The sequence below is a fragment of the Kogia breviceps genome, chromosome 7 (assembly GCF_026419965.1).
Source record: "Kogia breviceps isolate mKogBre1 chromosome 7, mKogBre1 haplotype 1, whole genome shotgun sequence".
Lineage (NCBI taxonomy): Eukaryota > Metazoa > Chordata > Mammalia > Artiodactyla > Physeteridae > Kogia > Kogia breviceps.
The window spans coordinates 17,375,859-17,397,461 of NC_081316.1; the positions used below are offsets into that span (position 1 = coordinate 17,375,859).

The window sequence follows — 21,603 nt, forward strand, 5'->3', positions numbered from 1 at the left end:
GGACTTGCCAGGGCGGGATCCCTAGGGCACCCATAGCCTAGACCCTCCCTGGAGGGTCTCCCTTCCTCCCTGTACAGAGGGCTGCCAAGGAACGTGCAAAGGAAACAGCTCTTATCTGGGGGCCTGCAGACATCCCCACTCTGTGACTTTTCTTGGGGGACGGTCATTTGGTCTCCAAGGCTTGAGTGTTCTAGAACCGGACCGCCAGTTAAATCACTTGGTAATAAGTTGCTTTTGTTGTTTATTTGCTGTTTCAAGGAGGGAGAGGTGGTGGGCCAGACCTGAGAGGTGATTCCTCTCTAGAATAGCATCAGAGCCTGCGCTCACCACTCCTGCCCTGGGCCCCACCTTCCCCCCCCCGCCCCCCGCCCCCAGAAGGAAGGGCACCCTGCCCGCCCTGCCATAGCCCCTCCAGCCTGTGGGTCAGAGCAGGCAGCCGTGGGCATGACCAGTGCTGGGTTCCCAGGGCAGCTCTTCCCATTTCTGCACTTCGAGAACTGGGATGGGGGGGTGGGGGGGTGGGGAAGAAGTTTGTTTTCAATTACCTCACTGGAGTGGGACAGACTTTGTTGTTGGGTTTGTTTTGGGGTTTTTTTTTTCCCCCGCTTTCTTTCATTTCCTAAACGAGGAGAAAATGAGCTGAGAAAGGGGAGCTGGCGGGGGGTTGGGGGCAGGGGATTTTCTGGGGCGTCAGGAGCAGCTCTGATGAAACCTGCCTTGGAGGGGCCCTTTGCAAAAGTGCTGGGGGGGGGCTCCCTCCCGCCCCTCCCCCAGCCAGAATGCCGTGGAGTTTCAATGACATTCTTGGCCAGTGAGCCCGAAGATCTTCTGATGCCCAGGCCAAGGTCAAGGAGGCAGATGCCCAGTGGGTGACTGGCACTGAGGCTGGCCAGGAGGTCCCCTAGCAGCCACCCTTTCAGAGGGAGGGAGCCACGGAAGGAAGGGGAGCGGGAGCGGGAGGGGGAGAAGGGAGCCTCTCAAGTCCTTCTCCCCTGGTGTGCAGCCTGTGCCTTGTGGAGAGTGTCTGCACAGACAATGTGGTTTGGATTTGGCTGAGTCCCTCAGCACCTTATAAAGCACCTTGCTGAGTCAGGGAGAAAGCAGCCCCAACACGGGAGAGGAGGAGGGGCCAGGGGAGAAAGGGGAAAGAGGGAGAGGGGAGCCGAAGGAAGGGGGGGTGCTGAGGGAAGAGGAGGGAGAAAAGAAGGGACGGGGCAGGAGACACAAAGAGGAGCGGACTGCAGTGGAAGGGGAGGAAAGTTTCCCATGCCCTCACCCCCGCCAGCAAATGTTCACCTCGGGAGGGAGTCGAGAGAGAAAGCCTCCGTCTGCAGGAACCAAGGGCTGCAGCTCTGAAGTGGGGACCCAGGCCAGCTGGGTGCAGGGACAACTGGCTTTCCACACAGCCCCGGGCTAGATGCCGGGACCCTACAAGCTGGGGAAGTCGTGTTCTTCCTCGGCCTCTTGTCTGGACTTGCATCCCTGCCTTCTCCCCTCACCTGGCGGGGACGGGATGGGGGGGTGGGGCAAGCCTCTCCCCTCCCCCATCTCCCCCACTGCCAAAGGGAAAATCAACTCCTCCAAGCTGCCAGTGCCCCTCTGCCATGTCTGGGCAGAGGCAGCAGGCTAGGAGCTGCCAGTTGGTTTGGGGTAGGGGCTAGAATAAAGACTGTGCCTTTATTCTGCCAAATTCCAAAGGGGGCTGCGCTGAGGGAGTTGCGGGGAGAAGGGAGAAGCAGAGCAGCGAGAGCCCCTCAGGCGTTCTGTGGGGTGGTGGGCGCAGGTGGCTGCCCTCTGACTTCCAGCTGGGGACCTTGGGGAAGTTCCTGCACCCCTGTGGCTCTCAGAAAGGGGTGCTTGTTCGGGGCCTTGCCAGCTCTCACGATCTGGGATTGCTGCTGGGGGCAGGGCAGAGGTTAGAGGAGACACTGGCCCCCTGAGCTCCAGGTCCATCTGTCCCAAGAAGCGTTGCACAGGTATTTCCTGAGCCCCTGCTGGGTGCCAGGTCCTGTAAAGGACAGAGAGACAAGGAAAACCCACCCCCTGACTCCAAGAATTTCACAGTCTTGTGACAAGGGACACTCACTAAACTGAGATCAGAGGATGATGAGGGAAGGAGAGCTCTGGGAGGAGGTGGAGCTTCTGGGTGGAAATGTGGCGGGATGGCAGGAGGGGCAGCGGCAACCGACCACAGGCCGAAGCCCCACCGTCGCTTGCACCGGGTGTAGCTCACAGGGCTGCCTGCGGTGGGCCGAGGGCAGACGGCAGGACTGGAAGTCAGGATGCCAGGCTTCCAATTGGGCGGCGGGCCTTGGGACAAGCCCACCACCTCTCAGCGGGATGCGCTATGACCACCTCTGCCTCCCTTCCCACGGGATGGTGGGAGTATCAGTGAGCTGATGAGGAGGCTGCTGTTTTGATGCTCTCTCTGGCCTTCCAGAATTCAGTCCTTACCATCTGCAGGGGGTGGCAGGTTAGGCCTCAGAGGGTGTGTCTGGGTAGGGGGCAGGGCTGGCGCCCAGAGAGGACTGTGCTGCCCTCCAAGGGGCTGGGGGTGAGTCGGTGTTGGCGCAGGGACAGGCTAGGGTTCCACCCCTCCCTCCTGCCTCCCCTCCTCCCCCCATAAGTGGCATCCCCAGGGAAGGCTCTCTATATGCCCAAAAGGCCCCACGTCCCACACGGATGCAGAACTGGCATTGAAGGGGCCCTGACCCCTGACCCCTGGGGTGTCTGGGGAAGCCTCCGGTCCAGTCCCCTCCTGGTGGGTGAGCAGGAGTGCAGTATTGGAGAAGCCCACAGAGATAAGTAAGGACATTCACTCATTCATTCATTTGTTCACCAAACATTCCTTGAGTTCCTACTCTATGCCAGGTGCCAGGGACACAGAGAGGAGACCTAAGAGGCCCTGGGGTTGAGAGGCAGAGGCTGGCCTGTGCGCAGGCAGGAGAGGCAGTGGCTGGCCCCAGAGACTCCGCCAGCCTGCTGCAACGCCTGGCATTCTTTGGCGACACACTGCTCCTTTGCGCTTCTCAGGCTTAACTCATGGCAAGCGTTGAAACGTACTGAGCTCTCACCACGAGTCCGGTTCTGTGGTAAGGCTTTATGTGAATGATTTCATTCCATTCTCACAATAACCCTAGAAAATAAGAACTGTTGTTTTCCCATGTTATACACGAGGGGACTGAGGTTTGGGAAGATGAAATCACTTGTCTAAGGTCACACCAGGAGGTAGAACCAGGGCTGGAACTGAGGACCATTTGCCTTCAGCACCTCGACCTCTTAACTGCCCCCATGGCGCAGGCGCGCAGGGAGCCTTCAAAGGAGAAGAGGCTGGATGCGGAGACAGCAGCACGTGCTGAGCACCCCGTGGCTAGGAGGCATCTAACCTGGGGCACGCCTGGTCTCCCTCTTCAGGACATGAGCACATTCTCTAGGACAGAGAGTCCCCATGTGCCTGGAGCAGGAGACCTGGGCTCTCCTGCCCACGACCCTCCACACACAACTGACTGGGCCAGCCATGCCACATGGCCCTCCTGGGTCGGTGAGAGGTGCCAGCCCGGGAGCACTCAGTCCCCTCAGCTGGAATTGTAGATTCCGCGAGCAGAGCAGTGAGTTTGAATCATGGAATGAGCACTGAGCCGTAAGGCAGACGGCTGCCTGCACACAGAGCCAGGGCAAGGCTGTACCTCCTGAGGGCCCGACCGACCAGGGACCTGCGCCGCTCTCCTCCACCGCTGGGCTCTCGTACTCCAGCGTGACTGTGCAGGCGCGGGGGCCACCGAGGGCAGCAGGAGGAGGAAAGGCGGAGGGGAGTGCACTTTCCCCTTTCTTCCAGGGGCAGGAGCCCAGAGGGCCCTGCCTCACCCTGAGCTGGCTGTGATGTCAGCGGAAACCCGGAGGCCAAAGACCTCTTCCTACCTTAGCAATAGCCCTGCATCCCCCACCTACACCTGGCCCAGCTCAGGCCTCCCGAGAAAAACGGCGCCCATATCCCCTGCCTCCCAGCCGAGGAGAGGAACCAGGTCCTGCCGCCTGCCTCTCCCCTGCCCTACCTGGGCTTGCTCCCCATCTGCAAGGATGTCAGGGTGATGGCTGTGTGAGGACAGGGGCAGGAGAGATACTGTCAGGGGCTCCATCACCACCCCCATCCGCCAGGAGCTCCCCCGCCATTCTCCGGGATGTTCCATTGCCCTGAACAACCCATGCCTCGGGCTCTGTGACTCCGGCACCCTGGCAGAGGAGCGGGGGTTACCTCTCCCTTATCCTGCCGGAAGATCCTTATCCTGCCCTGCTGAGTCACTGCTGCTCTGCCCCCTCCTTCCCACCGGCCTTCCTCCTTCAGCCTTCTCAGCCTTTCTCCAAACTGTCTGGGTTCCACAGTGGGCCCGGGAGAGGGCGGGGTCAGAGGACAGATTGCACTTAGTACCTCTGGGGGGCTGTCCCAGCACTGCTGGGGGGCTGTCCCAGCACTGCTGGGAGCTTGACAGCACGTGAGGGTGCCGTTCTGCCTTCACCAGCTGTGTGACCTTGGGCGAGCCACTTGACCCCTCTACACCTCAGTTTTCTCTTGCATAAGACAGGGGAGATGATAATGGTGCCTTCCTTGGTTAACACAAGTCAAATCTCTGGCACTTAACACGCGACAAGTTTAAATATTATTATTCTCTGCCCTTCATGCCCTATCCTCCCATCTCTGCTAATGATGTGCCCCGACCCCTGCAAGCCTCCATGTCTACAAGTCTGTCTGTCTGTACCTACTCTATTCTTTCCATTCCGTCTTCTTCCCGAGGCCTGTCCCCAGCACCCCCATGCTGACTCCCCGCACTGGGCACAGACGCAGAACTCTAGAGAGTTCTGGAGTTGGGCCGCTGCTCAGCTTTCCTCCAATGAGAAATGAACCTGATCATCTGCTTCAGCATCCCAGACAGCCTCCTCATAGGGGGTCAGTGTCTTGGAGGAGGGCCGGCCAGAGCGGGAAGGATGGACATAGGGCACAGTGAGCTCTGAAGCGACTTGGGGAGACAGCCCACCCTGGCTGTGCCGGCCGCCAGCCCCCATCTGTCTGTGAGGAGCTCGCCGGGCCCCAAAGTCTCCTTTCCGAGGTCCACCTCGTGATCCACAGCAAAGCACGCTGAGCACGTGTCAGGTTCAGCCGCTGAGGGCTGCAAAATGAAAATTTCATTGTTAAATGAAACAGGGACTCAGGAGCTCGGACAGGTGTGAGAACGGCTGTAGTGCCGAGAAGGGAGGGAGAGGTCAGAGGTCAGGGGGACGTCAAGGGAGACTTTGAGGGTGGCTGGGGAGAAGCCAAGCAGCCAAAGTTGGGGAACCACACCTGGCCTGGGATCGGTTCCTGGGCCGGGAGGAGCTGGCACTCGGGCCTGTGGGGCTCAGTCACCCCACCCCCCAAGGCTTTCTGAAGCATCTCCTGTATGTGCCCGCGGAACAGCGTGGTCCTACAGAGACTGCACGCTGCCCGCCAGGGGCTGGAGGTCTGCAGGGACAGAGGGAAGATGGCTCCAGAGCAGCCCTGCTCTTAGTTAGTGGCCTCATCCCCACCCTGACCCCAGTTCTCTGAAGTCTCTCCTCCTCCCCCCTCCCCCCGGCACTGTAGGAAGCCCACCTTGGCCAGGGAGGATGCTTTCTGGGCCCCTCCCTCCTTGGGCGCCTAGCCCCGTGTTGGACACCGAGCTGGGGGACCCTCGGGTGCCGCTTGCCCTCCCCAGGGCAGACCAGCCTGGTCTCTGTGCTGGAAGCTGGGACTGGACACGGTGTCTGTCTCCCTCTGCTGGCCGCCTAGGGGACAGCCAGGACAGGGCGCTTTCCCCAGGGCGGGTGGTCCCATGGCTCCCGAAACAGCGGATGACGAGGGATGGGGCACTGAGGAAAGGGCCTGGGGACTCAGGCTGGGCTGCAGGCTGTAGGAACACCGACACTGCAGCCCGGGTCCCCTAGGCCCAAAGCCGGCCTCCAACAGGGGCCCCAAGGGGTGGTCTCAGGGAGGCCGGGTCGCCTCCCTGATGCTTTTTCCCCACGGGCCCGCAGGCCACAAACGGCTTCCTTCCCTTCTAACACATGAATGGAGCTGTCATCCACAGATTTATCTAAACCTTTTGTGAAGCTATTTATACTTCCAGCTGAGACCACATCTTGGGGTAATGAGTTCCATCGGAGTCCTCCCCTGCTGGCTGAAGCACGCTGCCTTTGATTTGTCCTAAACTTACCTCACTTGTGCTCCAAGGGGGCCCTGTAACTCCAGCATGCCAGGTTTTGGTGAACAAGCCTGAGCTTCTCCTTCCCATCTGCGGGTTTAAAAATTCCATCCCAGGGCTTCCTTGGTGGCGCAGTGGTTCAGGGTCCGCCTGCCAATGCAGGGGACACGGGGTTGTGCCCCGGTCTGGGAAGATCCCACATACCGCGGAGCGGCTGGGCCCGTGAGCCATGGCCGCTGGGCCTGCGCGTCCAGAGCCTTTGCTCCGCAACGGGAGAGACAACAGTGAGAGGCCCGTGTACCGCAAAAAAAAAAAAAAATGCCGTCCCATGTCCCTCCACCTTCAGCCCTGCAGTCTGAAGGGACCTGGTCTCTGACCTGTGCCCAGAGCCTGGCAATGCGGGCACAGCCATTACCTCATGCCAGCCTCCAGCAGCTGGTGGGGCAGAGGGCACACCGAGGGCCCAGAATCAAGGGGCAGCACGCAGCCCCGCCTACACCCACACCTCTTCTTGGGGCTGACTTTTACCCCAACCCTAATTCTCTGAGTATTTTCCAGTTCCTGACCTACAGAACTTTCCTCTGTAATGTTTCTGTGGGGGGATTTCCCTCTCAGTTCCTAGTATGGATTCACCCTGGCTTCGTCCGTGCTGATGATGTATTTTGTCCCCGGTCCTGACCCCAGAATACCATGAGGAGGTCACTCCAGAGATGGAGGTGCTAGGACACAGCAATCACAGTAACAGCACCACTGACCATGTGAACTAGGGCCTTTTTTTTTTTTTTTTTTTGGCTGTGTTGGGTCTTCATAGCTGTATGTAGGCTTTCTCTAGTTGCGGCGAGCAGGGGCTACTCTTGGTTGCGGTGCGCGGGCTCCTCCTTGGGGTGGTTTCTCTTGTTGCAGAGCACAGGCTCAAGGTGCACGGGCTTCAGTAGTTGTGGCTCGCGGGCTCTAGAGCGCAGGCTCAGTAGTTGTGGCTCGCGGGCTTAGGTGCTCCGTGGCACATGGGATCTTCCCGGACCAGGGCTCGAACCCGTGTCCCTTGCATTAGCAGGTGGATTCTTAACCACTGTGCCACCAGCAAAGTCCCTGGCTTCAAGTCTTGTAACCTCTCTGAACCCTATACTCTTGGGGCATCTGACCTATGTTTATTAAACCACTGCTATGTGTCAGGCTTGTTCTGGTTGCTGGGAGAAATGCCAGTGAACAAGAAGGGCCGGGCAGGGCTTGCCTCTGGGGGCTCGAGGCACCTGGTGTGCCACAAAGGCATGATAGGTGGGCAAGTAGAGCCCCGCCAGCTCAGTGCCCCCTTGCCCACTCAGCAACCCCAGAGTCACCAGGCAAATCCCATCTCCCGTGTGCGCAGCCCAGCAGGCTCTGCCAGAGGCTTTGGTACAGTCAGGCCCTCTGGTTTGTCTCTCTCCAGTTGAGTGGAAGCCCATGAGGGCAGGGATTTTCGTCGTGTGCTCTCTTTCCCACACTTAGGAAAGTGCGTCTAACATGTGTTAAATGAACGAATTACTGAGATCTGAGGATTCTGCGATTTCAAACGTATCCAGTTGAGTGAGAAGCAGTGGTTGAACGGAAGAAATTTCCAGACAGAAAATTAGTTTAAAAGTTTGAAATGGTAACCACCTTCATCCGTCCCATATCCACCCCCGACATTCACACACACACACACACACACACACACACACACACACACAATCACATACTTGTGTACTTGCAGGAGACCATCTCTACTGCGGGGTATGGCGAAGACTGTAAGAATGTGCGGTTTGAAAGGATCTTGAGAGAGCATCTCATCCAACCCCTTCATTTTATCAAAGAGGAAACAGGCTCAGAGAAGGGCCTCGACTTGCTTGAGGCTGTCTGTAGCAGGGCTACAGTCGCAAGGTCCTCATTCCCCGTAGTGTGTTCTCCCTTCCGGACCTGAAAGGCCTTTTTGGTTATGCCAACTGCAAGCCTGGAGAGGCTGCTTGGCCTCCGATTGGAGAACTCCCTTCCAACCCCACAGCCTGGGGGAAGCAGGCCTGCCAATTCCATTTCCTCTCCAGAGCTGTGGCTAGGTGAGGGTCTCAGGGAAGCCGAAGGGCCCCCTCGGGATCACAGCACGTCAAGGTGGGAAGGGACCTCAATGAGTATCTCGTGCCACCAACCACACTGTACAGCCGCAGAGACCGGAGGGACTAGCCAAAAGTCACACAGCAAGTCAGCATTGAAGCACAGACCAGAGACCCAGGACTCCCGAGTCCCGGCTCTAGGCTCTTTTCTCGTGTCTGAACCCTTCAGAAGGGTCAGGTGATTCCCAACTTTTGGCAGGTGTGTGTGTGCAGCGGAAGAAAGACTCATCAAAAGTCCTAAAGCGTTGGAAATTTCCTGGTGGCACAGTGGATTAGACTCCGCACTCCCAATGCAGGGGGCCCGGGTTCGATCCCTGGTCAGGGAACTAGGTCCCACATGCACGCCACAACTAAGACCTGGTGCAACCAAATAAATAAATATTAAAATAAAAAAAGAAAGTCCTAAAGTGTTTATGTCTCCCTCTCCCTTCCTCCAGGGCCTTGCTCCAAAAGACCTCGGTGCCACAGGACCCTACTGGTCCCATAGGTGTCAGGGGCAGAGACACGGGTGTGCGATTAGTCACACCTTCCCCTCCCTGCCTTCCAGGGAGCTTTGGCATCTATCTTCTGTTCCAGCTGGGCTGCTCTGGCAATGGTGGGGAAGAGGTGAAGAAGCCATGAAGGCTCTGCTGATTTTCACTGGAATAAAAAGAGAGAGGGCGAGATCCAGAGAAAAGGAGGAAAGTAAGGAAGATAATAACGAATACTAGGTTCCTTGGGGGGCGGGGGTTTGCACAGAATGTGGGGGGACAGCTATTGTCCACGGAAGGGTTGGACTGTGGTCAGAGGTTGCAAGTTTTGTTCCTTTCATCACAGCACCGTGATACGTGCTACGAGGGAACCAGAGGCAACTCAGCTACACTTGGGTCACACACCTATTCACTGAATGCATACTTACTGATCACCTGCTGAGGGCCAGGCCCTGTGGGAGGTAGAGGGATACAGTAACAAACAAAACAGACTAGGTCCCTGCCCTCATGGGGCTGACATAACTAGGGGCATTAAAGAAGTAGACACTATGAAATAATGTTGAGTTGGGATAAGTGCTATGGATAACCCAGTGCAAGGGCTTAGCTAGACAATGCGGGGAGTGGGGGGGGGCGCGGGTGGAGGCGGAAGCAGAGAAGGCCTATCTGAGGATGGGCAACTGAAGCTGAGCCCTAGGAAGGGAAGGTGCCAGCATGTGAGAAGGGGAAAGAGCATTCCAAGTGGTGGGAATAGCTTTACAGAGATCCCAAGGTGGAAAAGGATGTGGTTCTTTCAGGGAACTGATGGGGCCAGTTCTGCTGCACAGGAAGCCCACAGACAAGTAGAGAGATGGGTGGGGCCATCTCCTTCCTGCAGGTTTGGGATAAGGGGTTTAGAATGTTTTTTGGGGGAGTGGCCAGGACTCACGGCTTGCTGGATCTTAGTTCCCCCACCAGGGATTGAACCCATGCCCTCAGCAGTGAAAGCGCAGTGTCCTAACCACCAACCGCCAGGGAATCCCCAAGAGGTTTAGATTTGATGGCAAGTATAGTAGTTGAGAACCACTGCAGGGTCTACACCAGGGAGAGGTGTGACACAACTGACATTTTAGGAAGGTCACATTGATGCTGGTTGGAGAGTGGACTGGAGGAGACAGGGAACCACCCAGGGAGCTCCCACAGTCATTTGGGTGAGAGATGATGGTGGCCTGAGCCAGGACGATGGCCGTGGACATGGGAGAGAAGGACAAAGTTGCCATCTGTTTGAGAGGCAGAGCAGTCAGGGCTTGCTGGAGGCTTGTAGTATTTAGGGTGCGGGAGAGCATGGGGTCAAGGATGACTCCAGGTTTACTGACCTAAATGCCTGGGTAGAGGTGGTACCATTTACACGGACCCCCCAAAAGGCAAGAATAACCTCCCCCAGTGCTCCAGGGAAACCTGGTGAGGGAGCAGAGCTGAGGGCAAGGAGAGGAAGAAACAAACTTGGGTCCAGAACTGCAGGCCAGGAGCAGGAGGGTAAGGGGCCCACGGACAAACATGGCCTCCTCACTGGGAACAGTACCAGAGGGGCAAGTCCAGATGGGCCCTAAAGGAACGCAGTGGTGCCCAGGCCCCTTCAAAGCACACTGGGTGCTGCAGGGAACTAGAGGTCAGGGAGCCCCTCCAGGACTTCCCTTCCAGTTCACGCAGCAGAGGACCGAGGCCCAGGACTAGGGGAAGACCTGCCCGCCGATGAAGCCCCTCCTTTGGCACAGTGCCTTGGTCGTTTTTCAAAGGGCCACATACGCATGCGTCTACCCTCCGAAAACGTTTCCAGCGCTTCCCGTTAGTGACCCTCAGCATTTGGCAGCGCTCAGCCCTCCTCTCACAGACCCACTTCCCTCCCAACGGGGGTAAAGCCCCATGCACCGCTGAGTCTTTACTCTCGCCTTCCCCTGCCAGCCACACCCTTCTACCCCCTTCTGTTCGGAGAATCTTCTCTTCTTCGGGATCAACGCAGGATCCTCGAAGCCAGAGCGAACAGCCACTTCCCACCCCGGGATCCTGCCTCAACGTGCTTTAATTTCTTTTTAGTGCCAGTGGTTGCTGCTTCTGTGCGTGTCCCCGGCTCGGATTGGGTGCGACGGTCTGCCTTCGACCCCGTACCCCCGACAGACGCCCAGAAAACCCGTTCTAAATTAGTGACCCAGGCGGGCTCGCCCGCACATCCCCGGATTCGCTCCCCCACACCCTTTGAGCGCCTTGCGTTCGGGCGCGCAGCGCGCTGGGCCCCGCTGACAGGCCCGTTTCACCCGGGGCGCTGAAGGGCCGAGGGAGGCCCTGGACCCCGCGAAGAGACAAACCAGGAAGGCGCCCGGCGCTCCCGGATCACGTGATTCCCCCCCGCGGGACTCTGTCACGTGATGGCGCAGCCGGCAAGCGTTATTCTCACGTGACGGAGGTGCAGGCGTGTGGCCCAATGAGGAGGCGGGGGCGGGGCTGCCGGGGGCGGTGCGCGGGAAGAGAACCCGGGGCATCCGCGGCTGCAGCGGAGATCCGGAGGGGAGCAGCGAGCTGGGGTCCAGTCCGGGGCCCGCCGCCTGTCACAGCCCGGCCGCGGGGAGCAGCATGAAGTGTCTGGTTACGGGCAGCAACGTGAAGGGTGAATTGGGGCTAGCCGGGGGCTGGGGGCACGTGGGACGTCCCAAGGCGCCAGCAAACCAGTGTTTCTCCTCTCCTCCCCGCAGTGCTCGGCAAGGCCGTCCACTCCCTGTCCCGTATCGGGGACGAACTCTACTTGGAGCCCCTGGAAGACGGGGTGAGGAGCCACGGTATTGGGGGGGGGGTGAGATTCCCACAGGGAGCCCTAGCCTGGACTCGAGTCTCGCCCCCATCAGATAGGATGCCGGTGGGCAGATTTGTCTGCTGAGTTACAGTTTCCTCCCCTGTTGCTGGGACGTCACCTTGAGCCCTGTCATCTTCCCAGACCAATGTGTGAATTGAGAGCATTTGCCCTCCCTGAAGTGCCCGGGGGCGGGTGGGGTCCGCGCTGAAAGCTGTGTAGGGTCCTTGCTGCGGGAGCGGTGCTGAGGGGCACTCCGGGAAGGCTTCATGGAGAAGATACCCTCTGACTGGAAGGAGAGGGAGGGATTCAGCAGACGATGGTGGAAGTGGAGGCCATTAGGTCAAGTGTGTGAGCAAAAGCCGGCCAGAGGGCTGGGCCTGACATTGCTGGTGACTGCTTCCCTCTCCCTGCTTTTCCTGGCCCAGCTCTCCCTCCGGACCGTGAACTCCTCCCGCTCGGCCTATGCCTGCTTCCTCTTTGCCCCGCTCTTCTTCCAGCAGTACCAGGCGGCCACCCCTGGTCAGGACCCGCTGCGCTGTAAGATCCTGATGAAGGTGAGGCCCCTCCCTCAGCAGTGGCAGTGCACTCCCCCAGAAACCTCTACCACAGTGCGTTTGCTCTGAGGCACACACTAGGTGCCAGCTGGGGAGAGAAATGTATGCAGGAGCAATCCAATGCAAAATGCAGCGCAGGGGCATAGTACGGACATCCACAGGGGGTAATGGGAGATATGGAGAGGCTAATTGATTCTGCCAGGGACCTGCAGAGAGTGATGACATTCAAGTTGGTCCTTGAAAGGTAAGCAGGTCTTTCAAGGCATTCCAGACAAGGGGAACAGCATGAACGAAGGCCTGGAAGGGTGTAAATGTCTGCGTGTGGGGGAGGTCCTTTCCTGGTGTGACAGTGCTGAGCCTGTGATGGGCCAGAGCCTAAGGGAACGTGAGAGCTGGCTGGTGGAGGCGCAGCACTGGGCTGATGTGTTTCCATCGCCTAGTCATTCCTCTCAGTCTTCCGCTCGCTGGCGATGCTGGAGAAGACCGTGGAGAAATGCTGCATCTTCCTGAATGGCAGGAGCAGCCGCCTGGTAGTTCAGCTGTACTGCAAATACGGTGAGTGAGCAGCTGGCTGGCCAGGTCGTCCTTGTGGCATTGGGTGGAGGTTGGCGAGGCCCACTGAGACCCTGTCTGCCCATCCAGGGGTGAAGAAGACTCACAACCTGTCCTTCCAGGACTGCGAGTCCCTGCAGGCTGTCTTCGACCCAGCCGTGTGCCCCCATGTGCTCTGTGCCCCAGCAAGGTGAGCGTGCCCCCTGGTTGCAAGCTGAGGCTTTGGTTTCTCTCTTCCTTCTTTGGGCCTCAACGGTCAGTTTAAGAAGGCACCTCCTCCATTTTCCCTACAGGGTTTCTGTAGACCTCGAGGAGTTCATCCAACCTGGTTTGCTTTTAGGTCCTTGCCTGGCTCTTTAAGGGCAGAGGCTGGAGTGAGGAGGGGCTGGGTTCTCCCTTGCTCCATGTTCCTCACTGTCTTCTGGAGTCTGTATTCTCCACCTCAAAGGTCTGACTTGGTTTTCTCACCATTCAGACCCATTCTGACTCCTCTGTCAGAGAACAGGTCTCTGGCCTGCCCTCAAGTCTTCTCTGGCCTGAACACCTTTGAAGGTCCCTTAATTTTTGTAGCTCAGGGACTCATGACCCTTCTCTGGCCTCGTCATCCTTCTGGGATGACCCCCATTCAGGGGCAGCCTCTCTTCCTACCTGGCTGGACTCTGGCCTTGAGGGGTCCCAGCAGGAGGCCAAGCAAGGAGGCTGGGCGGGGAAGTCATGGTCCAGGAGGGCTGCCTGAATAAGCAGCTGTAGAGATGGAGCTGTTCTGGGGAATCAGAGGGACTGTGCAGGGCCCAGGAGACTCCAGCAGATGCAAAGGTCCCTGGTGAAGCCAAGAGCAGAGAGGAGAGGCTCCCCTCCCACTCGCCCACTTGCTGGGTTCCACTTGCATCCAAGTAACCCAAGGTCTTGTGTTTCTTTTCTTTTGGTAGCCGAAGGACGTGGTAACCTCAAGGTCCCTTTGGGTCCTGACTTTCTGTTTTTCTGAGTTCTGTTGAAACAGCACTGCCCAGGATCCCTTTGGGTAGAGAAAGAGGGAATCAATCTGTGGTCTGTATTTTGAGGATTTTTCTTTTTCTTTCTTTTCTTTTTTTTTTTTTTTTTTTTTTTTTTGCGGTACGCGGGCCTCTCACCGCTGTGGCCTCTGGAGTGCAGGCTCCGGACGCACAGGCTCAGCAGCCATGGCTCACGGGCCCAGCCGCTCCGTGGCACGTGGGATCCTCCCGGACCGGGGCACGAACCCGCGTCCCCTGCATCGGCAGGCGGACTCTCAACCGCTGCGCCACCAGGGAAGCCCTTTCTCTTTCTTTTTTAAAAAGAGCAGTTGTGTTGAGATCTATCCTGATGGGGCTTTTTCCGTAAATCTACATCGTTGGAAAAAGAGTCAGACTTTTTAAATCTTAGGTATTGGCCTATCCCAACAATCTGTACTGTTCTAGGGTGTGATGGCTTAGGAGTGAATACGATTTGAACCGAATACATTTTTAGAAGGTGTCAAATTCAGAACCAGGCAGATCCACCTCCTGACCCTAAACATGGTCCTAAAGTAAATCGCTTGAGGAAATTGGATCCCAGAGATTACAGGTGGGGAATTCTGAAGTGTGTCCGTATTCCATTGGAGATCAAAGAAGCCCAACTAAGAGAACTGGGGGCTGATTCACATGACAGCTTATTTCTGAAAGGGCTATTTTATCTTGAAGGTTATGAGTTTGGAGGAACTAAGGTGATTGGCAGTGGAAAGAATCAGAACATGTGAAATTCCTTAAAAACTTATTGACTTAAATAATTTTGTCTGTTACACATAATACAAAAAAATACCTTTAAAAAACAAAGGAATTTTTAAAGAAATTTTTATTTATTTATTTTTGGCTGCATTGGGTATTTGCTGCTGCGCGCAAGCTTTCTCTAGTTGCAACGAGCGGAGGCTACTCTTCGTTACAATGTGCGGGCTTCTCATCGTGGTGGCTTCTCTTGTTGCGGAGCACGGGCTGTAGGTGCACGGGCTTCAGTAGTTGTGGCTCGCGGGCTCTAGAGTGCAGGCTCAGTAGTTGTGGCACACAGGCTTAGTTGCTCCGCAGCATGTGGGATCTTCCCAGACCAGGGCTCGAACCCGTGTCCCCCGCGTTGGCAGGCGGCTTCTTTTTTTTTTTTTTGTGGTACACGGGCCTCTCACTGCTGTGGCCTCTCCCCTTACGGAGCACAGGCTCCAGACACGCAGGCCCAGCGGCCACGGCTCACGGGCCCAGCCGCTCCACGGCGTGTGGGATCCTCCCGGACCGAGGTACGAACCTGTGTCCCCTGCATCAGCAGGCGGACTCTCAACCACTGCGCCACCAGGGAAGCCCGTTTCTCTGTTTTTTATGGACAAGTTAAAATTCATATAAAAGCAGACGCCAGTTCCTGTCCCAAGTGTTTTGAGGCAAATTCCAGATGTTATTTCACCTGTAACTGTTTATCAGCGTGTGTCTTTACTAGACAAGGATCTGAGGGCTCTCTCTGAAGGCTGCATTTATGCAAACAGTGTGGGGATGGTCTCCCACCCCTGGGTGGCCAGGTGCCTCCTGCCCGGTTTGGTTCAGCACAAACAACCTGTGCTTCCTGCTGTCTTCTGTGGGCTCTGCTCTTGTCTGCCCCGTCTCTTGCAAGTGGACTTCTCCTCCCACGACAGCCTGGGAGCCTTGGACGGGGCAGGGACCATGTCCGGCTCCTGTCCTCCCTGGGGGCATGCTGGGCCTGGCCTGGTTCCGTTTGGACATTGGTGTGTGTCACCGTCCTGCCTCAGGTCCTGAGAGCAAAGCCACTGGAAGGGGCTGAGTCTTGGGGTGATGCCATGCCCTCCCCACAGGGTCCTGGGGGAGGCTGTCCTGCCCTTCCCGCCTGCGCTGGCCGAAGTGACGCTGGGGATTGGCCGTGGCCACAGGGTCATCCTGCGTAGTTACCAGGAGGAGGCAGGTGAGGGAACCAGACGTGGCCTGGGGCAGGGGGCAGAGGTGGGCTGGGCTGGGGCATGGCCCGGGTTTCCTCCTGTTGCTGACCCCACAGACAGTGCCGCCAAAGCCATGGTGACCGAGATGAGCATCGGGGGTGAGGATTTCCAGCAGCTGCAGGCCCAGGAAGGGGTGGCCATCACTTTCTGCCTCAAGGAATTCCGGGTGAGGTTGCCCCACGCGCGCTCACTGCCCGGGCCACCCGCTTCTCCTTGCCGGCGGGCCGGGGGCCTCAGCGCTCTGCCTCTCCCTTCCCAGGGGCTCCTGAGCTTCGCTGAGTCAGCGAACTTGTCTCTCAGCATTTACTTTGATGGCCCGGGCAGGTAACTCCCAGCCTCAGGACAGGGAGGGGAGGGCTCTGGGACAGGAGCCAAGGGGCCTTGACCTTGCCTGGACCCGTCACCTGCCCAGGCCAGCCATCTTTGCCATCAAGGACTCTCTGCTAGACGGCCACTTTGTCCTGGCCACGCTCTCAGAGCCGGACCTGTGCGCCCCGGAGCTCCAGCGGCCAGTGCCTCAGCTTCAGGCTCACAGGTGAGAGCGCTGCCCACCCACTCCTCCCCCTCCCCACCTCTGTGCACCCTGGGGAGCGAGCTGCTCCCAGCGCCTGCGCCTCCCCCTCCCCCCACTTCCTGTTGGGCCCTAGGCCCTGCAGTGCTCACAGCTTCCGGCCCTGCAGGCTCAACCTTACTGGGCAGCTGTACTCAGAGACTCCCCCCACCCAGGGAAGTGTCCCCAGGGTCCAGCTGGCTTCCTTCTCTGGCTGAGGCCTCCCCTCCGAGCCTCCTCCCAGGCCAAGGAGGGAAAGCGCTGCTGGGAAGCCGGTGGCTGAAAGGGCAGGTGGGTTGGGGAGGATGGGCCCAGTGTAGTTTAAGCAGAGGAAGTTTGGCCTGGCCCTCCGCCCAGCATGTCCCTGGGCCCCAGTGCTCTCCAGTTCCTGTCCCCTGGGAAGGTGCAGGCTTGGGCCCCAGGTGGCCCAGCTTACAGGACTTGCTGCTCCCCTCCCCCAGCTGAGCTAAAGTGGCCCCCAAGATGCCTCCCTCAGGCCTCTACCTCAACTCTGATGAAAGGATTTCAGGTCCACCCCCTCCAGGAAGCAGCCACTTAACCCCAGGCATCCTCTCCCCTCCCACCAAATCAGGAAGTAATAAAACCAAGAGGCCACCAATGGTCACAGGGCTTTTGCAGCCCCCCACTGAGCCCTCCAAGGTGGGGCCCTGCCTCTGTTCCCCGTCTTCTCTCCCGGTCCTACAGCACACCCCACCTGGACGACTTTGCCCTTGATGACATTGACTCTTACATGATCGCCATGGAAACCACCGTGGGCAGCGAGGGCTCGCGAACACTGCCCTCCACCTCCCCTTCACCTGGCCTCCAGCCCCACCGTAGCCCTGGCTCCCACTCAGAGGAGGAAGATGACACCGAGCCCAGCACAGTGCCTGGGACTCCCCCACCCAAGAAGGTAGGGGCTGGCTGGAGACGGAGGCAGGGGAGGGAGCAGCCTCCAGAGCTCACTCGGCTTCCTCTGTTTTCTCGCCAGTTCCGCTCGCTGTTCTTTGGCTCCGTCCTGGCCCCTGCACACTCTCCCCAGGGCCCCAGCCCCGTGCTGGCTGAGGACAGCGAGGGGGAGGGCTGAGCCGAGAAGTCCTTGGAGGACCGGACCTCCCCACGCATCCCCACCTCCCAGCGCCAACCAGGGGCGGGGCCAGTTCTCCAGGGTGGGTGGTAGAGGTGGGCTGTGCTGGAGCTCAGCTGGCTGGTCCTGCCGCCTCCCCCAGGCCCCAGGCCCTGCTCGGCTATCTGTGACTGGCCTGGGTACTGTCGTCTCCCTTCAGCCCCTAGTCGATCATGCCTGTTCCCAGTCTTGGTGCTGAGCTGCCACCTGCTGGGAGGTCCCTCTCCTCTTAATCCAACCACGTGGCCAGGGTTGGGGGCCTGCCTTCTCTAAGCCCACCTCCCTAAGAGAAAAATCAAGGTGGGGCTGCTGGCCTCTGCTGATCTACCTTCTCTGCCAATCAGGACCTGTCCCTCCCTCAGATCCTGGGTACACCACGGGGATCCCCTGTGGCCGGCACACACTGTTTTGCTTGCTTTTCTAAAACTCTGGCCCTGGCTTGGAAATTCCAAGGGCCCCTGTGACCTGAGCACGTGGCTGGTGTTTCCCTGGCTGGGGCCCCATATGCCCAGCGAGCCTCCCAAGTGGCCCTAGGCAGAAGGGTCGCCAGGCACAGCATTTGGGACAAGGGAGACAGACGCCATGGCGAGAATCCAGCTTTGACCTTTATTCGAGAGACCAGATGGGTTGCCCCAGGATCCGGCTGCCAGCCCTGAGGCCAAGCAAGGCTGGGGACCCACAATCTGGCCCTGCTCTGCCCTGAGCTGCAGCCTCAGCCCCAGGATCCTGCCTGCAGCCATTGCAGGTGCAGGTGGAAGGAGCCCTGGGGGTTTGCACGCTGCTGTTGATTCATAAAAAAAAAAAAAGAAAAATACACCAAGGCTCCGTGTTCCCTGTGATGGGCGGCCCTAGGGGCCAGCACAAACCCTCACAGCCATGTGATTTCTGTACAATCCACCATCTGGGGCAGAGGGCGGGCACACGGAGGCTATTTCTTGGCTTTGGCGGAGTTGCGGGGCGGGGTGATGGGCCGGCCTCCAGGATTCAGGCCGCTGAACTGTCCATATTTCCCCTTGTTCTTGTCGGCGGGCTTGAGGATCTAGAAGAGGCAAGCTGGTCAGGCTCATGGGGCTGAGCCATGGGCCCCCCGCCCCTTCCATGCCCACCTCCACCCCCACCTGGAAGGAGCACATGAGCGTCTCGTCCACGCTCATCATGGCGCCTGCGTTGTCAAACTCGCCACAGTAGTTAGGAGCTGAGAAGAGTGTCACCAGCTGCCGCTTGGCAAAGAACTCATAGCCATCTTCTACCACCTGGACAAGGGTGGGGGCAGTTAGTTCAGCAGGTGCTGCTGCCCGGCCCCCACTGCCACCCAGACCAGAGCTGCCAGCCCACCTGGTGTGCCCGGCAGATGAGATCCAGGTCATGCTTGTGCAGGAACTTGGCCACAACCTCAGCTCCAAAGGTAAAGGAGACGCCACGGTCATTCTCGCCCCAGCCCTGCACGTCCTTGTCAGGGTCAGACCACAGCAGGTCACACAGCAGGCCCTGGTCTGGCACGTCTGTAGGCCGCATGATACGCCGGATCTGCTCCATGGACTGTAGGTCTGGGGACAGGCCTGGGGGGCACCGGGGGCAGGTCACTTCCTCAAGCCTCAAAACCAGGGCCCTCCCTTCTCCAGGAAGCCTTTGCCAATCAGCCTCTGTTCCCCCAACCCTCTGCCCTCTCCTGGATTCCTGGGAGCCTGCACAGGCAGAGCTCATCGCCTTCTGCCTCTTCAAGTCCCTGTCCCTTCACGGAGCACAGTGCTCCCTGGGGAAAGACAAGCAAACTCCACGCAAGAAGCCGAGGCCATGACACGACAGTGAGTGCAGCCTAACGCTGGGGTGCGGGGTTACTTTGTGGAAGAAGTGATATCCAAACCAGGACTCCAGGTAGAGCTGTTCCAGGTGGCTGAGAACGTGTCCTCCAGCTAAAACTTCCGTCCCAAATCCCCCAGGGATATGGCCAGGCTGGTCCTGCCCAAGCATTCCCTCGCCATGCGGCCCAGAGCCGCCCTCACCCCCGTGACAGCAGAAGATCTTTTCATCCACAATGGCAGCAATAGGCAGGCAGTTGAAGCAATCGGTGAAGGTTTTCCATAGTTTGATGTTGTAGCGTCTCTTGCCTGCCCAGAGGGAAGGAGAGGGCTCACGAGAAGGCCTGTCTGCCCCACCCTCAGTGTGGGTCTCTGGGCCTTCCAGGGCACATTGTGTGTTGTTCAGACACAGCTGGGAGAAGAGAATGGAAGGCAAGAAGGGAAACCGCCCCCCCCAACCCCCACCCCACTGCCTCCCAGGAGGAATTCTAAAGCAGCTGAGTCCACAGGAACCCCAGAATTCCAGTTCTGGAACAACCTCAGGGTTGGCACCCACCCCCCTGCACACAAGCAGAGCCAGGCCAAGACCGGGCCTGGTCTCTCTCAGCTTCTGGCCGATAAGAGTCCAGTCCGGACAGGCATCCTAAGTGCTTAAGTAACGGATGCACTGGAGGGGAGTGTTGACAGGCAAGGCCCTGCATGAGAATGCTGGCAGCCCTTCCGTCAGCAACCATTCACCACGTCCCTCCCAAGCACCAGGACCCACGCCAGGAGGGCAGGGCGAGGAGATGTGAACTGGTCCGGCCCTGCCTTCACGGAGCTCAGTCTAGCAGGTGTTTGTCAAACACTGCTACCCCAGCCACAAGTTCAACACGAGGGTCGCACTGAATGGCCGGGAGAGCCCTTCAGGACCCGCTCAGCCCCAGACGCTCAGGCCACTCACACTCATCGTAGAAGCCGTAGATGCGGTTGATGCTGGCACACTCGTGGTTCCCACGGAGCAGGAAGAAGTTCTCGGGGTACTTGATCTTATAGGCCAGCAGCAAGCAGATGGTCTCCAATGACTGCTTGCCCCTGTCCACGTAGTCCCCCAGAAACAGGTAGTTGCTCTCTGGAGGGAAGCCGCCGTACTCGAACAGCCGCAGAAGGTCGTAGTACTGGCCATGGATGTCGCCTGTGACACACAGAACCAGGTCAGCACTAGATGCAGTCTAAACTTGAACCCAGGGCCAGGGTTGGCCTCAAGGGAAGAGAGATCCAGGGACTTTGGCTGGGGGGGGCGGTACCCACTTTCAGGAAGCAAAGGGGTCCGGGCAGGGGGCTCACCGCAGATCTTGAGGGGTGCCTCCAGCTCCAGAAGAATGGGCTGGCTCAGGAAAATCTCCCGGGATTTGAGGCACAGACCACGGATCTCGTTCTCTGTCAGCTGTACATTCTTTCCAGGCCGCGAGCCCTGCACTGGGAGTGGAATGAGGCAACAGGACCCTCAGGCAAGAAGAGGGTGGGTGACATGGGTGGCCCCATAGGCACTTCTGGGGGGCGCCTGGGCCTCCCGGGCCCCGCCTCGCCCAGGGGCAGCTGTTGCTGCTGAGCCTCCTGGGACCCCCGCCTCAAGCCTCAAGGGACGAGACCCCCAACTACCCTCAAGACACTCGAGGGGGATTGCTGTGCGCGGAGGCCTGCCAAAACCTCAGAACACAGGACCCCTTGCTTGGGGGGGGCTAGGCTTCTCGGATTTCTCTCTCACCCCAAGAGCCCTGGCCAACCCGTGCGCCCCCGCCCTGCTCTGGCAAGGGGAGCAACCCCAGACCTCCCAGGCGCGCCGCGATTGGAAAGGGGGGCACCTGCGGCCACGGGACCTCGCGGCCCGTCCCCGCCCAGTCTAAGCTGGCCCTGGGAGGGGCAAGTCCACCCGCGCGCCACTTCCGGGCCAGGCAGGGGACCAGGGCGCGGCCGGCGCCCACCTCCCCTGTCCCGGCCAACCTTCCAGCAGGCGCCCGATGATAGAGTCCAGGTTGAGCTTCTCGCTGTCGGACATGGCGGCGCCGCCGCTCTGGCCCCAGCAGCTCCGGGCCCGCTCCTGCCACCCGCCCTCCCGCTGCCTCCTTCCGGCCTGGCGCTCCTTCCGCCCGCCCCGGCTCGCCGCCCCGCCTCCTAGGCCGCCCGCCCCGCCCCGCCCCGCCCCTCCCCGCTCCGCCCCGCCCCTCCCCGCTCCGCCCGCTGCCCCAGCGCTCTAGCGCCTCCGCCGGACGCCGGGCGCAGGGGTCGCGGTGGCACGAGAGGCGGGGCCTCGGTCAGGGGGCGGGACTTGGACTGACTCGTGTGTCTGGGGCGGAGCCTGCCTGGTAGGCGGGGCTTCGTGGGGCGAGGTCAAGCCTAGCTCCGGCCTTGAGGAGTCACCCTCCGATGTTCC

The 21,603-nt window shown here is 59.1% G+C and overlaps 2 protein-coding genes across 9 annotated transcripts in view; one reads left to right on the forward strand and one right to left on the reverse strand.

Annotated features, from left to right (window-relative positions):
• Positions 1–18,205, forward strand: part of RAD9A (RAD9 checkpoint clamp component A) — a 66,871-nt gene extending 48,666 nt beyond the window's left edge. Inside the window, exons 1-11 of one of the 8 annotated variants that reach the window (XM_059069370.2) lie at positions 11,295–11,443; positions 11,529–11,599; positions 12,052–12,180; positions 12,621–12,735; positions 12,823–12,922; positions 15,575–15,681; positions 15,772–15,881; positions 15,975–16,039; positions 16,128–16,250; positions 16,971–17,178; positions 17,257–18,205. In XM_059069370.2, the coding sequence (XP_058925353.1) occupies positions 11,410–11,443; positions 11,529–11,599; positions 12,052–12,180; positions 12,621–12,735; positions 12,823–12,922; positions 15,575–15,681; positions 15,772–15,881; positions 15,975–16,039; positions 16,128–16,250; positions 16,971–17,178; positions 17,257–17,352 (1,158 nt within the window). In that variant the 5' untranslated portion in view covers positions 11,295–11,409 and the 3' untranslated portion in view covers positions 17,353–18,205. The other 7 variants (XM_067037697.1, XM_059069368.2, XM_059069367.2 and 4 more) reach the window with 7 other exon arrangements.
• PPP1CA (protein phosphatase 1 catalytic subunit alpha) lies at positions 17,979–21,324 on the reverse strand. Its single transcript, XM_059069403.2, has 7 exons — positions 21,174–21,324; positions 20,517–20,648; positions 20,134–20,364; positions 19,395–19,499; positions 18,727–18,950; positions 18,510–18,644; positions 17,979–18,430 (listed from the first exon to the last, which is right to left on the reverse strand). The coding sequence occupies exons 1-7, from the start codon at positions 21,226–21,228 to the stop codon at positions 18,320–18,322; spliced, it is 993 nt and encodes a 330-aa protein (XP_058925386.1). The 5' UTR covers positions 21,229–21,324; the 3' UTR covers positions 17,979–18,319.
• Between the last annotated feature and the right edge of the window lie 279 nt (positions 21,325–21,603).